The sequence below is a fragment of the Scyliorhinus canicula genome, chromosome 1, assembly GCF_902713615.1.
Source record: "Scyliorhinus canicula chromosome 1, sScyCan1.1, whole genome shotgun sequence".
NCBI classification, from domain to species: domain Eukaryota; kingdom Metazoa; phylum Chordata; class Chondrichthyes; order Carcharhiniformes; family Scyliorhinidae; genus Scyliorhinus; species Scyliorhinus canicula.
The window spans coordinates 3147308-3164691 of NC_052146.1; the positions used below are offsets into that span (position 1 = coordinate 3147308).

At 48.6% G+C, this 17384-nt stretch overlaps 1 protein-coding gene across 3 annotated transcripts in view; it reads left to right on the forward strand.

The window, feature by feature from the left end:
* LOC119967898 (membrane-associated phosphatidylinositol transfer protein 2) overlaps nucleotides 1-17384 on the forward strand; it is a 157107-nt gene that overhangs the window by 84363 nt on the left and 55360 nt on the right. For all 3 annotated transcript variants that reach the window (XM_038801029.1, XM_038801090.1, XM_038801156.1), the window contains 2 exons: nucleotides 1032-1151; nucleotides 7273-7484. In XM_038801029.1, coding sequence (XP_038656957.1) covers nucleotides 1032-1151; nucleotides 7273-7484 — 332 coding nt within the window. The remainder of the gene's footprint in view (nucleotides 1-1031; nucleotides 1152-7272; nucleotides 7485-17384) is intronic.

The window sequence follows — 17384 nt, forward strand, 5'->3', positions numbered from 1 at the left end:
AGCAGCTGCCATGTGTCTTTTGATTGATTCCTGGTTTAAACGTTTGCCTAATGAAATGCAGAGTTCTCCAGAGCTTAATTATGACACAGTCACCAGAAAGCTTTTCACACAGTGAGAAACAGATAAATGCTCTGTTTTATTTGGCATTTGCCCCTATTTATTTTCACTGTCCTTTAAGCAAACAAAGAGCCAGACTTGACAGGAAAAGGTTTAAAAATAATCTCTTCCTGATTTGCATTGTTTATGAAGGCAATGTTCAAAGAAAGAACAAACATGCGTTTATACAGGTTAATATTCAAATGGCTCTTTACAACTAATAAAGTATTCATTAAATTGTCATCAGAGTTGTACCTGACTCTTGGTAAATGTTTCTATTTCTTTGGAATATTGGGAGCGGCACTCGGTGAAATATTGCAGTAGTGGAAAGTGTGGAACGTTTGGGAGGGGAGCCCCACAACTTTGCCATTTTGTCCACAATTGGGATACGCTAACCTAATTGATTCATCCTAACAAACATGCAAATCACTTGTACATGAAGTTTTAACAATCAAAATGTCGTGATGCAGAGTGAGCAGTTTCCAATCCAGCAAGTCAACTTCTGGGAGTGATGTGGTAGCAGGAAAGACAGCAGGTTAAGGATGAATCGCAAATTTAAAACATACAGTTCATAGATTCATAGAACATACAGTGCAGAAGGAGGCCATTCGGCCCATCGATCCACTTAAGCCCTCACTTCCACCCTATCCCCGTAACCCAATAACCCCTCCTAACCTTTTTGGTCACTAAGGGCAATTTATAACGGCCAATCCACCTAACCTGCCCGTCTTTGGACTGTGGGAGGAAACCGGAGCACCCGGAGGAAACCCACACAGACACTGGGAGAACGTGCAGACTCCGCACAGACAGTGACCCAGTGGGGAATCGAACCTGGGACCCTGGTGCTGTGAAGCCACAATGCTATCCACTTATGCTGCCGTGCTGCCCTAATTGTCCATTCCATTGTATATTTTGTGTTGTCTCTCCTGCCTCAGGTATGTCTGATCGGAGACTGTGTTGGGGGAGTCCTGGGATTTGATGCACTCTGCTTCAGTAATCAGACTGTCTCTGAGAGTCAGAACAGCAGCAGGAGAGGCAGTGTCGTCAGTGTGCAGGTAATGGATAAATGATGTGCTATCTTGCTTCTAATACACTGTCTTATAATGAATACATTAACTTCTTTATCACATGAGTTCTTTATCGAATGTATTCTCTACTCCTTCCATTTTTTTCTGTGAAAACCAGTGGCCATGATATCTTTCGGGTTTAGGAGCAGGAACAGGCCGTTCGGCCTTCGAGCATGCTCCGCCATTCATAACGATCTGCATTCCTGTTCCCCCCCCCCCCCCCCCCCCCCCCCCCCCACCAAAGAAAAAACCCTTGACTCCCTAGTCTGATATAAATCTATCTAACTCAATCTGGGATAGATTCAGTGACTCGACCTCCACTGTTTTCTGAGGAAGATAATTCCACAGAATTAAAAATTATCTGAGAGAGAAATCCTCCTCCTCTCTCTTAAAAGAGAGACCTCTTATTCTCTTATTTTTAAACTGTGCCCCCCCCCCCCAGTTCTTGTCTCCCCACAGGGGAAACATCCAGCCTATCAAAGCCCCTCAGTATCATTTGTTTCTTTATTCTTGTATGGTATTTGGGCGTCGCTGATAAAGTCAACACTTGTTGCCCATCCTTAATTGCCCTTGAAGCAAATGCCTTGCTGGACCATTTCAGAGGAGGGCAGAATAATACAATGCAGCAGAGGCCCTTCGGCCCATCGAGTTGGCACCAACGTATGAAAGACACCTGACCTGTCCACCTAATCCCATTTGCCAGCACTTGGTCCACTGCCTTGAATGTTGCGGCGTGCCAAGTGCTCATCCTGGTACTTTCTAAAGGATCTGGGGCAACCCGCCTCTACCCCCCTCCCAGGCAGTGCATTCCAAACCTTCACCACCCTCTGGGTAAAAACACTTTTCCTCAAACGCCCCCTAAACATCCTGCCCCTCACCTTGAACGTATGTCCCCCTCGGAACTTGTGTCCCCTCGTGACTGACCCTTCAATTAAGTGAACAGCTGCTCCCTATCCACCCCGTCTAGGCCCTGTGAGCAGTTAAAAGGCAACTCCATTGCTGTGGGCCTGGAGTCACACAGATAGGCAACATGGTAGAAGGACGGCAGATCTCCTTCCCGAAAGGACATTAGAGAACCAGGTCGGCTTTTATGACAACAACTGTTTCATGGTCACCATTACTGAGACTAGTTTTTCAATTCCAGAGTATAATAACAGGTTCACTTGATTGTGAATCTGTGGAACTCTTTACCGCAGAGAGTTGTAGAGGCTGTGTTGTTAAGTATGTTCAAGGCTGAGATAGACAGATCTGTAATCAGTGAGGGAATGGGGATAATGGGGCTAAGACAGGAAAGTGGAGTTGAGGATTATCACATCAGACCAGCCATGATTTGAGTGGCGGAGCAGACTCGATGGGCCGAATGGCCTACTTAGGCTTCTGGTCGTATGGGCTTATATTTGAATTTAAATTCCACCAGCTGCTGCGGCGGGATTTGAATATTTGTCCCCAAAACATTAGCCTGGGTCTCTGAATTAGCAGCCACTGCACTCCCTCAACTAATATCTTTCAGTAAAATCACCTCTTATTCTTCCTAACTCCAGTGGAAAAAGGCTCAACCTTGCTTCATAAGGTGGAGATGCCGGCGTTGGACTGGGGTGGGCTCAGTAAGAAGTCTTACACCAGGTTAAAGTCCAACAGGTTTGTTTCGAATCACTGGCTTTCGGAGCACTGCCCATTCCTCAGGTGAATGAAGAGGTATATATACACAAACACGAGCTTTCGGAGCACTGCTCCTTCCTCAGGTGAATGAAGAGGTATATATACACAAAGTCAAAGATCCAAGATGATACTTTGAATGCGAGTCTTTGCAGGTAAAAGACTTAATTACCTACAAAGACTCGCATTCAAAGTATCATCTTGGATCTTTGATTTTGTCTGAATATGTGTTTCTGGAACCCACCTCTTCATTCACCTGATAAATGAGCTGCGCTCCGAAAGCTAGTGATTCCAAACAAACCTGTTGGACTTTAACCTGGTGTTGGAAGACTTCTTACTTACTTCATAAGATAAGTCCTTTATCCCAGGAATGATTCAACTGAACCTTCTCTGAACTGTTTCGATTGCAATTACATTATTTTTTTAAATATGGAGACCAAAACTGTACACTGTACTTCTGAGGCAGTCTCAGAAAGGCCCTGTAAACATCCCTACTTTGATGACAATGGTGTGGTGGTATTGACCAGTAATGCAGAGCAAGATCTGGGGACCCTGGTTTAAATCCCAACACAGCGAATGGTGAAACTTAAATTCAATAAAAATCTGGAATAAAAACTGTAATGGTGACGGTAAAACCAGTGTCAATTATCGTAAAAATCCATCTTGCTCACTAATGTCCTTTAAGGAAGGAAATATGCCGTCCTTGCGCCGAGCATCCACCACCTCAGGCCATTACCTGAGGCCCACCCCACAATTCTCCGTCCCCGACAGGCCGAATCCCCAACGGTGTGGTTCTAACATGGTCCCACCGTTCATGATACTCGCATGGCGGCTGCGGAGGGCAAGGGGAACTTCATTCGGGACTGGGGGCTACGTGTGTGGGTGGTCCATGGCAGATGAGTGGCTGATGCAGGGCACTATTTCGGTGGTCCAGGTCCAGGGCTGAGTCCGCCATGGAGCACGGCGTGGCCAGCGCATGCGCGGCTCTGACCCGGAAGTGCAGGGGGCCGTATCGGCAGCTGCCTGCTAGCCCCCAGCAAAACGGGAAAGCTGTGGCCTTTTGACACCAGTTTTCCTGCCGTAAAAGACCAGAGTTTTCCCGACGGCGTGTGGACATAGTCCCACAAATGGAAAATCCAGCCCCTGGTTCCTGTGGCATCCTGCCAACCTGAAAAAGACCCATTTATGCCAACTCTGTTTCCTGTTAGCAAGCCAATCTTCTATCCATGCCAATATGTTACCACTACACCATGAACTTTTATTTTTCGTAATAACTTTTGATGTGGCACCTTATAAAATGTCTTCTGGAAATCGAAGTACAGTACATCCACCGGTTCCCCTTTCTCCAAAAGATATGTGACTTCTTCAAAGAACTTCAATGAATTGGTTAAGCATTAACCCTTTCACAAACCCATGTTGACTCTGCCTGATTACCTTCAATTTTTCCAAATGCCCTGCTAACATCTCTAATAATGATGAAAGATGTTCAGCAAACTGGCCTGTATTTTCTTGCTTTCTGTTTCCCTTTTTGAATAAAGGAGTTACATTTGCAATTTTCCAATCTTATGGAACCTTCCCGAATCTGGGGAAATTTGTGTTATTCAAATCGATGCATTAACTATATCATTAGCCACTTCTTTCAAAGCGTTAGGGTGAAGTCCATCCGGACCCAGGAATCTGTCAGCCTGCGGACCCAACAATTTTCTCAATACCGTTTCCCTGGTGATTAGAATTTTGCTGAGTTCCTCCCCCTTCCATTTCCTGATTTAGGGCTAATTTTGGGATGTTACTTGTGTCCTTTATAGTGAAGATCGATGAAAAATACCTGTTTGATTCATCTACTAGAGCACTGTTTTCCCTTAACAATTCCCCAGATACACTTTCTATAGGACCAATGCTCACTTTATTATACTCTTCTTATTGAAATATCTATAGAAACTCTTACTGTCCATCTTTACATTACTAGCAAACTTTCCCTTGTACTCTAGTTTTCCCTCCTTATCAATACTCTTATCATTCTTTGATGTTACAGAGTCGGACAGCACTGAAAAGGCCCTTTGGCCCATTGTGTCTGCGCGGTCCAAAACAGCCACCTAACTATTTTTATATTCTTTCCGATCTGACCTGCCACTCACCTTTACGCAAATATATGCTTTATCTTTCAGTTTAATAGTGTCTTTCACCATCACAGGTGACAAGTCCTCCTCTTGGAAGTTTTCTTTCTGATTGGAATGTGTCTATTCTGTGTATTCTGAAATATCAGCAACTGAACCTCTGCTGATCTGTTCCTTAGGCTTATTTTCCAGTTCATTCTCGCTAGCTCCACTTTCATACCCTCATTATTGCCCTTATTTAAGTTTTAAATAGTCTTGGATGCAGTCTTCTCTCTCTCCAACTAACGGTAAAGTTCTCTCACACCATTCTTTGAGCCAGGCATTTATATCTCTCATATAATTTACCCTGTGCCATATTGCTTGTGGCTACGAAATTAGTATAAATCTTTGAGGTTCTGCTTTTTAATTTAACCCCGAGCTACCCCTAATCTCGAAGCAAAATCTCTTTCCTAGTCCTAACTGTGTTGTTGGTACCGGCATGGACCACAACAATTGGATCTTCCTCCTACCACTGTCAGTTCCTCTCCAGCCCAGAGCAGATTTGATGAATCCTGGCATCGAACGGGCAATGCAGCCTCTGGCCTCTTGGTCTTGGCTGCAGAAAACTGTCTTTATCCCCTTGACTATATTGTCTCCCTCCTACCTCAACATTCCTGTTTACTATGATAAAACAGAAAACCCCACGAGATCTGGCAGCATCTGTGTTGAGTCTTCACCTATTTACTGCCCCGATTGAGTGGCTTCCTGCACAACCATTATTCGGCACAACATCGAGGGCCAAAGGGCCTGTTCTGTGCTGTACTGTTCTATGTTCTAACCAGGCCATGCTCAGTTCACTCATCGACCCTCCCTCTCATCCATACAAACTGCAATATCTTCAACTTTGTGGTAATAGAGTAAAAACAAACAAACAGCTTCATATTGCTTAAAATAAAAACATAGAACATACAGTGCAGAAGGAGGCCATTCGGCCCATCGAGTCTGCACTGACCCACTTAAGCCCTCACTTCCACCCTATCCCCATAACCCAATAACCCCTCCTAACCTTTTTGGACACTAAGGGGCAAATTATCATGGCCAATCCACCTAACCTGCACACCTTTGGACTGTGGGAGGAAACCGGAGCACCCGGAGGAAACCCACGCAGACACTGGAAGAACGTGCAGACTCCGCACAGGCAGTGACCCAGTGGGGAATCGAACCTGGGACCCTGGAGCTGTGAAGACACAGTGCTAGCCACTTGTGCTACCTTGCTGCCCACATTCTGTGTATTCTCGTTTAGGTTTTCCTTCTATTTCGTGATCAGTGTGATTGTCATACTGTGATATTCTTGTGAATTTAAATGGGCACTGAAGCTATCAGGGTTCCATTCATCTCTATTTTTTTATCTTCCTGCATTACACAAATTCTACCCATGCTCCACTTAATTTGACCATTAGAATGTGCTTGACTGCAGCTCGGAGACCTCCCCATCCCGGGTGAAGTGTACCTGCCCCTGTCTGATAGCTTGGTAGAAATTGAGAATTCCCTAGGCAATGGAGTGCTGAGTGTAAGAACGCAGTGTTTGTTCTTTTGTGCTGTGTTGTCAGAACGGCGCTGTTGCAGAAAGAGAGCCGATGGCAACAAGCTTGAATTTCTGTAGTCTTATCGTAGTGAGATGGCCTAAGATGTTTCACAAAGTAAATACAGACAAACGTGGCACCAGACCACAGGGGTGGGGGAAGAAAGAGACAGGTTTTAAGTATCATTCTAAAGGAGATGAGGTTTAGGGAGGAAATTCCAGAGTTAATTGCCCAGCTAAAGGCACAACATCAGCGGTGGGTCGAACAGAATCAGGCCAGAGTTGGAGGAGTGCAAAGATCATGAAAGGCTTCCCTGAGCAAAACTTGGATGTTGGATCGAAAATGTGTCTGATTGCAGCCGTTTTTACAGTGTCAAGTTATGCCTAGTTATCTGCCAAATCTCTTTACATACATCCAAAGTTAAAATGAGTGTAAATTAGTGACAACAATCGGGGCCCAGGGAAACAAGTACAGTTTTCACATCGTCCAGTCATATGAGAGCTGTGATTCAGGGAGCCAGTGGCACTGTGTCAAGTCTTGTGTAACATAAAAACAATACAAGTATAGCCAGATTATTTGGCTACGGTATAACATTGCTGCTGCCTATTTGAAGCTCCCAGTTGGTTGAACATCATTAAGCAATAATAAACATTAATCACAGTGAAGGCAACAGGCCTTCAAGCTGCATGAAGAATGTGCAATTTTATAGTCACTTTCGGATAGTCTTTTCTGTTGGGAGCAGTTACCAAATGCCTGTGTGCTGTAATTGATTTCCAGGACAATGATCTATTATCTCCTGGTGTAGTTGTGAACAGCAGCTGTACATGCAGTGCTTCCAACCTGGAAACCAGCAGGCACCTCAGTAGAAGTAACATTGACATTCCCCGAAGCAGCATGGATAATCCAAATAAACAACTACCACGAAAGAGAAGCGATTCTTCAACATATGAGCTGGACACAATTAAACACCACCAAGCTTTCCTTTCGAGGTAAGAGCTGAAAAGATTCATCCAACCATTAACTAACTTGGAGCTAATTGTGTAAAAGTGTCAATGTGCTCTCTCTACCTAAGGAAGGATTTACTTGCCCCAGAAGGAGTGCAACAAAGCATCTGGCACAAGTCAGGAAGGTGATGGAATACTCTCCATTTTCCTGGTGAGTACAGTTCTGACAACAAACAAGAAGCTCAACACCATCCAGGACAAAGCGGTCCATGTGTTGGCAATCCATCTACCACCTTCAACACCCATGCTCTCCATGACCAACGTACAGTAACAGCCGTGTGCACCATCTACACTGCAAAACTAACCAAGGCTCCTTAGACCGCACCTTCCAAATCCAAGACTGCTGCCATCTAGAAGGACAAGGGCAGCAGAGGCCCGGGAACCAGCAGAGGCCCAGGGACCCCACCACCTGGTCACTAGACTGATGCCTGAGATTGTCCTCTGAGGAGATATTGATTAGACTAAGCCTATATTCTCTGGAGTTTAGACGAATGCAAAATAATGTTATTGAAATGTATCCAACTTGAAATTGGTGGACAGGGTAGATGCCAGAAGGATGTCTCCTCCCACTGGAGAATCTATGATAGGGCTCACAATCTTAGAGCTAGGGGTCAGATATATAGGACTGAGATTAGGAGACATTTGATCATTCAACGGGTTGTGGATTCTGAGATTTCTTTATCACAGAAAGCACTGGGTGCTCAGTTGTTGAGTATATTCCAAACTGAGATTGATAGATATTTGGGTACCCTTTATTCTTTTATGGAATGTGGGCATTGTTGGCTGTGCCAGCATTTATTGTCCAGCTCTAATTTCCCTTGAGAAAGTGGTGGTGAGCTGCCTTCTTGAACCACTGCAGTCCATGTGGTGTAGGCAGGGAGAGAGTTCCAGATTTTGACCCGGCAACATTGAAGGAGCAGTGATATATTTCCAAGTCAGGGTGGTGAGTGACTTGGAGGGGAACCTCGAGGTGGTGGAGTTCCCGGGCCTCTGCTGCCCTTGTCCTTCTAGATGGCAGCAGTCTTGGATTTGGAAGGTGCGGTCTAAGGAGCCTTGGTTAGTTTTGCAGTGTAGATGGTGCACACGGCTGTCACTGTACGTTGGTCATGGAGAGCATGGGTGTTGAAGGTGGTAGATGGATTGCCAACACATGGACCGCTTTGTCCTGGATGGTGTGGAGCTTCTTATTTGTTGTCAGAACTGCACTCACTCAGGAAAGTGGAGAGTATTCCATCACCTTCCTGACTTGTGCCAGATGCTGCCTAGATGTAAAGTACAGTCACTCTCCCCTCTGGAGTTCAGGGGCGGCATTCTCCCCTACCAGGTGGGGCAGGGGGTCCTGGCGTGAATCCTCCGCCCCTTCAGGGGCTAGGCCCGCCCTGAGTGGTTTGCGCCGCGTCAGCCGGCGGGGAAAGGGGCTTGGCGCCACGCCAACCAGCGCCGAAGGGCCTCTGCCGGCCGGCGCGAGTTGGCGCATGCGAGGGAGCGCCAGTGTGTGCTGGCGTCATCCCGGCATATGCGCGGGAGGGTTTGTCTCTGCATCGGCCATCGCGGAGAACCACAGCGGCCGATGTGGAGGAATAGAGTGCCCCCACGGTACAGGCCCGCCCGCGGATCGATGGGCCCCGATCGCGGGCCAGGCCACCGTGGGGGCACACCCCCGGAGCCAGATCCCCCCGAGGACCCCGGAGACCGCCCATGGAGCTGGGTCCCGCCGGTAGGGACCAACTTTGATTTACGCCGGCGGGACCCTCGTTAGACGGCAGGACTCTGGCCCATCGTGGCCCGGAGAATTTGGGTGGTCCCAGTGCCCATTGTGTCGCGCCAGTCCCCGACATTCTCCGAGGCGGGTGGCACGATTCACGCTGGGGCGATTTGTAGGGGGCCGGAGGACGTCGGGGGAGGGATTCCCGCCCCAGCTCTTTTGTCCATGTTTGGACTAAAGGGAGGGAATCAAAGAATATGAGGATAGTGCCAGAAAGTGAAGTTCAGCCTTATTGAATGTTGGAGCCCATTGAACAACCTTATGGCCAAGTCCTCCTCTTATTTCTTATGTTGCTATGATTTCTGTCTGGAGTTTAGCTTGGTGGACAAGAGTGTTGAGATTTGACCAATTTGGCAGGAACACATGGAACTGGGAAATCTCTAATTTACCCTTGTTATGGGAGAGATGTTTTCAGAACCCCAAAATGTCTCATGGAGTTTAACCAACCCCCACCTTTCATGGATTGTTGCTTTTGAAGCACACTGATTGTTCCCCAGGTGTAGTATTACAATTATGGACATGTGGTTTTTGAAACAAAACAATGTTTATTCCATGAACTCAAATTAACCTTTTAAATAAATATTGGATCTCTTAACACCCGTTACTTCAAAGATAACCCCGAAAATAATACAACACTACCCAATCCTGCAAACTGTTCCTTTACACATCCAAAAGACTTAACAAATCCTTCAAACGGAAGCACATTAGATTTATATTCAATACTGAGACCTTTTTACAATTCCGATTTCACCAAAGGATTAAGAGATAGTCCTTCATGGCAGAGATCACCAGCAATGCAGCTCACAGCCACACCCAAGCTTTCTTCAAACTGAAACAAAAACTCCCAAAAAGCAGAAGTGAGCTCAGCTTCCCCCCCCCCCCCCCCCCCCCCCCCCCCCCCCCCGGTGACATCACTTCAGTAATATGATCAGCTTTATTTCTTAAAGGTACATTTCTTAAACATCCAATTCTTAAAGGCACTCTCACATGACACCTTGTCCAGAACCTGAACCGGGAAGTGCACAGACTTGCTGACTAAACTGAAAGACTGAAGACAGGTGGCAAAAGGTAACAAAATAGAGATAATAGCACAAAACTCCATGGCTGGGCCCTAACTGATTGGGGAATCATGATCCCCCCTCCCCCAGGCAATCCGGATTGATGGTGAGAAATGGTTATTTCCTCGGTAACTCAAACTCCCCTAATGAAAAGATTCCACAGAATCAGTTTCCCCCTAATGCACTATCCATTACGACGAGACGAGAGTAGAGAGTAATCGAGGCTTTAATAAGCAGAGATGTGGAGCCTCCTGGGTAGCAGCTTGGTGAGCCCACACATTTATGGGCAGGCAGGGATCTACCCCCGTACCTGTAGTACAGGAGCCTTACCGTATTACCTCTAATACAAGTATTATACAGACAGTGGTAACTACCACATTCACCCCCTGTTAAAAAAGAGTCCAGCGGGGCTGGTGGAAAACTATTTACAGGTTTGTGAGAATTTAAAGTTTACAGTCTGGTGAAAATTTATAAATTTAGCTGGTTGGGTGCCTTGATCCTCTGCGGTGAGCGCCTCGGTCCCGGTGGTGATGCAGGCGCCAGCTTGGTCGCCTGTGACTCCGGGAGCGTGTTGTCCTCATCTTCATCCCCGGGTGGAACCAGAGGGAGGACGGATCAGCCTGGGGCGGGGGCTGTAGTGAGGTGCGCTGGGGGGAGGGTGAGTGGCGCCGGGACAATCGGAGGGGGGGGGTGTCGGGTAGTGTGGGGCTGTGGGTGGGGATCCAGCTGGTGCCAGGTCCCTGAGGGAGACTGTGTCCTGGCAGCCGTCGGGGTACGCCGGCGGGGTACTGCGGTTGGCATGCAGCAGCTGTACCCTTTCGACCAACGGGGCCGCCTTGTGGGGCCGCACGTGTTTGCGGAGGAGGACGGGTCCTGGAGCTGCCAGCCACGTTGGGAGTGAAACCCCGAAGGTGGACTTCCTGGGGAAGACAAGGAGACCTTCATGGGGGGTTTCATTAGTCGCAGTGCAGAGTAGCGATCGGATGGAGTGGAGCACGTCGAGGAGGACCTCCTGCCAACGGGAGACCGGGAGATTTTTAGACCACAGGGCCAGCAGGACGGCCTTCCAGACGGCCTTTAAGGGTAAATCCACATTTGAAATGTGGGAGTCTTTTAAGGAAAGGTTGATTAGAGTGCAGGACAGACATGTCTCTGTGAAAATGAGGGATAGAAATGGCAAGGTTAGGGAACCATGGATGATGGGTGGAATTGTGAGACTAGCTAAGATGAAAAAGGAAGCATACATAAGATCGAGGCGACTCAAAACTGATGAAGCTTTGGAGGAATATCGGGAATGTAGGATGAATCTCAAACGCGCAATAAAGAGGGCTAAAAGGGGTCATGAAATATCTTTGGCTAACAGCGTTAAGGAAAATTCCAAAGCCTTTTATTCATATATAAGGAGCAAGAGGGTAACTAGAGAAAGGATTGGCCCACTCAAAGACAAAAGAGGGAACTTATGCGTGGAGTCAGAGGAAATGGCTGAGATTCTTAATGAGTACTTTGCATCGGTATTCACCAAGGAGAGGGACATGACGGAGGTTGAGGCTAGGGGTGGATGTTTAAATACTCTAGGTCAAGTCGGCATAAGGAAGGGGGAAGTTTTGGGTATTCTAAAAGGCATTAAGGTGGACAAGTCCCCAGGACCGGATGGGATCTATCCCAGGTTTCTGAGGGAAGCGAGAGATGAAATAGCTGGGGCCTTAACAGATATCTTTGCAGCATCCTTGTGCATGGGTGAGGTCCCGGAGGACTGGAGAATTGCTAATGTTGTCCCTTTGTTTAGGAAGGGTAGCAGGGATAATCCAGGGAATTATAGACCTGTGAGCTTGACGTCAGTGGTAGGCAAACTGTTGGAGAAGATACTGAGGGATAGGATCTATTCACATTTGAAAGAAAATAGACTTTTCAGTGATAGGCAGCATGGTTTTGTGCAGGGAAGGTCATGTCTTACAAACCTAATAGAATTCTTTGAGGAAGTGACAAAGTTAATTGATGAGGGAAGGGCTGTCGATGTCATATACATGGACTTTAGTAAGGCGTTTGATAAGATTTCCCATGGCAGGTTGATGGAAAAAGTGAAGTCGTATGGGGTTCAGGGTGTACTAGCTAGATGGATAAAGAACTGGCTGGGCAACAGGAGACAGAGAGTAGTGGTGGAAGGGAGTGTCTCAAAATGGAGAAAGGTGACTAGTGGTGTTCCACAGGGATCCGTGCTCGGACCACTGTTGTTTGTGATATTCATAAATGACCTGGAGGAAGGTATAGGTGGTCTGATTAGCAAGTTTGCAGATGATACTAAGATTGGTTGAGTTGCAGATAGCGAGGAGGACTGTCAGAGAATACAGCAAAATATAGATAGATTGGAGAATTGGGCAGAGAAATGGCAGATGGAGTTCAATCCAGGCAAATGCGAGGTGATGCATTTTGGAAGATCCAATTCAAGGGCGGACTATATGGTCAATGGAAGGGTCTTGGGGAAAATTGACGTACAGAGAGATCTGGGAGTTCAGATCCATTGTACCCTGAAGGTGGCAACGCAGGTTGATAGAGTGGTCAAGAAGGCATACAGCATGCTTGCCTTCATTGGACGGGGTATTGAGTACAAGAGTCGGCAGGTCATGTTACAGTTGTATAGGACTTTGGTTCGGCCACATTTGGAATACTGCGTGCAGTTCTGGTCGCCACATTACCAGAAGGATGTGGCTGCTTTAGAGAGGGTGCAGAGGAGGTTCACCAGGATGTTGCCTGGTATGGAAGGTGCTAGCTATGAAGAAAGGTTGAGTAGATTAGGATTGTTTTCGTTGGAAAGATGGAGGTTGAGGGGAGACCTGATTGAGTTCTACAAAATTATGAGAGGTATGGACAGGGTGGATAGCAACAAGCTTTTCCCAAGAGTGGGGGTGTCAATTACAAGGGGTCATGATTTCAAGGTGAGAGGGGGAAAGTTTAAGGGAGATGTGCGTGGAAAGTTTTTTACGCAGTGGGTGGTGGGTGCCTGGAACGCTTTGCCAGCGGAGGTGGTAGAGGTGGGCACGATAGCATCATTTAAGATGCATCTGGACAGATATATGAACGGGCGGGGAACAGAGGGAAGTAGATGCTTAGAAAAACAGAGGGAAGTAGATGCTTAGAAAATAGGCGATAGGTTTAGATAAAGAATCTGGATCGGCGCAGGCTGGGAGGGCCGAAGGGCCTGTTCCTGTGCTGTAATTTTCTTTGTTATAGATAGATAGAACAGTACAGCACAGAACAGGCCCTTCGGCCCTCGATGTTGTGCCGAGCAATGATCACCCTACTTAAACCCACATACCCGTAACCCAACAATCCCCCCCATTAACCTTACACTACGGGCAATTTAGCATGGCCAATCCACCTAACCCGCACATCTTTGGACTGTGGGAGGAAACCGGAGCACCCGGAGGAAACCCACGCACACACGGGGAGGACGTGCAGACTCCACACAGACAGTGACCCAGCCGGGAATCGAACCTGGGACCCTGGAGCTGTGAAGCATTGATGCTAACCACCATGCTACCGTGAGGTTCTTTGTCCCATTCTCCCACTCCACCTGCCCGTTTCCCCTGGGTTTGTAGCTGGTCGTCCTGCTAGAGGCAATGCCCTTGCTGAGCAGGAACTGACGCAGCTCATCACTCATAAAGGAGGATCCTGGTCGCTGTGGACGTAAGCGGGGAAACCGAACAGGGCCGAGATGGTGTTGAGCGCTTTAATGACCGTGGCAGACGTCATATCGGGGCATGGGATGGCAAAGGGGAATCTGGAGTATTCGTCGACCATGTTTTGGAAGTACATGTTTCAGTTAGTGGAGGGGAGGGGCTCTTTGAAATCCATGCTGAGGCGTTCAAAGGGGCGGGTGGCCTTCACCAGGCGCGCACGGTCTGGCCGTTAGAAGTGCGGTTTGCACTCCGCGCAGACCTGGCAGTCTCTGGTGACCGACCTGACTTCCGCAATGGAGTAGGGTAGGTTGCGGGCCTTTCTGAAGTGAAAGAACCGGGTGACCCCCGGGTGGCAGAGGTCATAGTGGAGAGCCCGGAGTTGGTCCACTTGTGCGCTGCCACATGTACCTCGGGATAGGGCATTGGGGGGCTCGTTGAGCTTACCGGGGCGATACAAAATCTCGTAATTGTAGGCGGAGAGCTCTATCCTCCACCTTAAGATTTTATCATTTTTGATCTTACCCCCCTGTGTGTTAAACATGAAGGCAACCGACCGTTGGTCAGTGAGGAGAGTGAATCTCCTGCCGGCCAGGTAATGCCTCCAATGTCGCACAGCTTCCATAAGGCTTGGGCCTCCGTTTGGACAAAGAAGTGCCGAAGTTCGGAGGCATGGAGGGTGCAGGAAAAGAATGCCACGGGTCTGCGTGCCTGGTTGAGGGTGGAGGCCAGAGAGACGTCCGATGCATCGCTCTTGACCTGAAAGGGGAGGGTCTCATCGACTGCGTGCATCGTGGCCTTGGCGATATTGGCCTTAATGCGGTTCAAGGCCTGGAGGGCCTCAGCCGTCAGGGGGAAAACTATGGAGTGGATGAGTGGGCGGGGCTTGTCCGCATAGTTAGGGACCCACTGGGCATAATCGGAGAAAAACACCAGGCATCGTTTGAGGGCCTTGGGGCAGTGGGGGAGGGGGAGTTCCATGAGGGGGCGCATGCGGTCGGGCCCTAGAACTCCATTTCCCACAACATAGCCAAGGATGGCTAAGCGGTTGGTGCGGAACACGCACTTCTCCTTGTTGTACGTGAGGTTCAGGAGTTTGACGGTGTGGAGAAATTTGAAAAGATTAGCGTCATGGTCCTCCTGGTCGTGGCCGCAGATGGTGACTTTGTCTAGGTACGAGAAGGTGGCCCACAGCCCGTACCGGTCAGCCATTCAGTCCATCTCACATTGAAAGACCGAGACCCCGTTAGTGACACCGAAGGGGTCCGTAAGGAAGTGGTAAAGGCAGCCGTCTGCTTCGAACGCAGTGTATTGACGGTCCGCCTTGCGGATGGGGAGCTGGTTGTAGACAGATTTCAGGTCCACTGTCCCAAGACTGTGCAATCTGATTGACCATATCAGATATGCGTGGGAGGGGGTATGCGTCGAGCTGTGTGTACCGATTGATGGTCTGACTGTAGTCAATGACCATTCTGTGTTTCTCCCCAGTCTTTACTACTACCACTTGGCTCTCCAGGGGCTGTTACTGGCCTCGATGATGCCCTCCTGCAGCAGCCGCTGGACCTCTAACCTGATGAAGGTCCTGTCCTGGGCACTGTACCTTCTGCTCCTGGTGGCAACGGGTTTTCAATCCGGGGTGAGGTTTGCAAACAGGGAAGGTGGGTCGACCTTAAGGGTCGTGAGGCCGGATACGGTGAGGGGTGGTAGGGGTCCGCCGAATTTTAGAGTTCAACTTTGGAGGTTGCACTGGAAGTCCAGGCCGAATAACAGGGCAGCACAGAGGTTGGGGAGGACGTAGAGCCGGAAGTTGCTGAACTCTACGCCCTGGATGGTGAGGGTAGCGATGCAGTACCCCCGGATTTCCATGGTATGGGATCCGGAGGCCAGGGAGATTCTCTGGGTAACGGGGTGTACCGTGAGGGAGCAGCGCCTTACCATAGCGGGGTGGATGAAGCTCTCCGTGCTCCCGGAGTCAAGAAGGCAGGATGTCTTGTGCCCATCGACTTTCACCGTCGTCGTCGCGGTTGCGAGGTTGTGCGGCCGGGACTGGTCGAGCGTGATGGAGGCGAGTTGCGGCTGGTGTTGGTAGGCCCCGGGCTGATCAGCGGCGGTGGCCGGCAATGAACAGCCAGATGAAGTCCCCAACAAGCAGAGGTCCTGAGGTGCTGTCCAAAATGGCGCCGAAGATGGCGGTGCCCATGGAGCGAACATGGCGGGCAGCGTTAAAGATGACGGCACCCACAGACCGCACGTGGTCTGCTGGGAGGAAGGTGGCGGCGCCCGCGGTGCCTGGCGTAGAGTTTGTTGTTCGGCCGGATATAGTGTCCTTTCAGAAGCTCCATAGCTTCAGGGTAAGTGGGCGCATCCCGGATAAGGGGAAAAATCTCGGAGCTCACCCATGGGTACAGGATCTGAAGCTTCTGTGCGTCCGAGGGCTGTTCAGTCGCTGATCTGAGGTAGCGGCACGGTAGCATAGTGGATAGCACAATTGCTTCACAGCTCCAGGGTCCCAGGTTCGATTCCTGGCTTGGGTCACTGTCTGTGCGGAGTCTGCACATCCTCCCCGTGTGTGCGTGGGTTTCCTCCGGGTGCTCCGGTTTCCTCCCACAGTCCAAAGATGTGCAGGTTAGGTGGATTGGCCATGATAAATTGCCCTTAGTGTCCAAAATTGCCCTTAGTGTTGGGTGGGATTACTGGGTTATGGGGATAGGGTGGAGGTGTTGACCTTGGGTAAGGTGCTCTTTCCAAGAGCCGGTGCAGACTCGAGGGCCGAATGGCCTCCTTCTGCACTGTAAATTCTATGATAATCTATGATAGCTTTCGAAGCAAGCTAGCCAGTGGTTGAAGGCTGACGTGGTGTTGTCTGCTTGAGGGTGCAGCTGCAGGCGATCTGGCTTGATGCGTAGTTCCATCGCTGTAATATCTCTGCTTAATAAATTGATGCACTATCAATTACGACGAGACGAGAGTAGAGAGTACTCGAGGCTTTATTAAGCAGAGATGTGTTGCCTCCTGCAGCTGCTACCAGAAATGGCAGCAGCTCGGTGTGCACACACATTTATACTCCGCCTACTGGGTGGAACCAGCAGGCAGGGATCTACCCCTGTACCTGTAGTACAGGAGCCTTACCGTATTACCTCTAATATTATACAAACAGTGGTGACTACCACAACCCCATCGAATCTAAAGAGGAAAATAAAATGGGAAAATGTACGAAACACCTCTGCAAAGTATCTGTTCAGATTAACCAATTTACTTCCCAACCTTACCGCACAAGATATTGCCTGAACAACAATGACTTCCATTCATTTTTTTAAAAAATAATTTTTATTGAAATTTTTACAAAATATAAACATCTCAACTCTATTAACAAAACAACCGCGGTAAC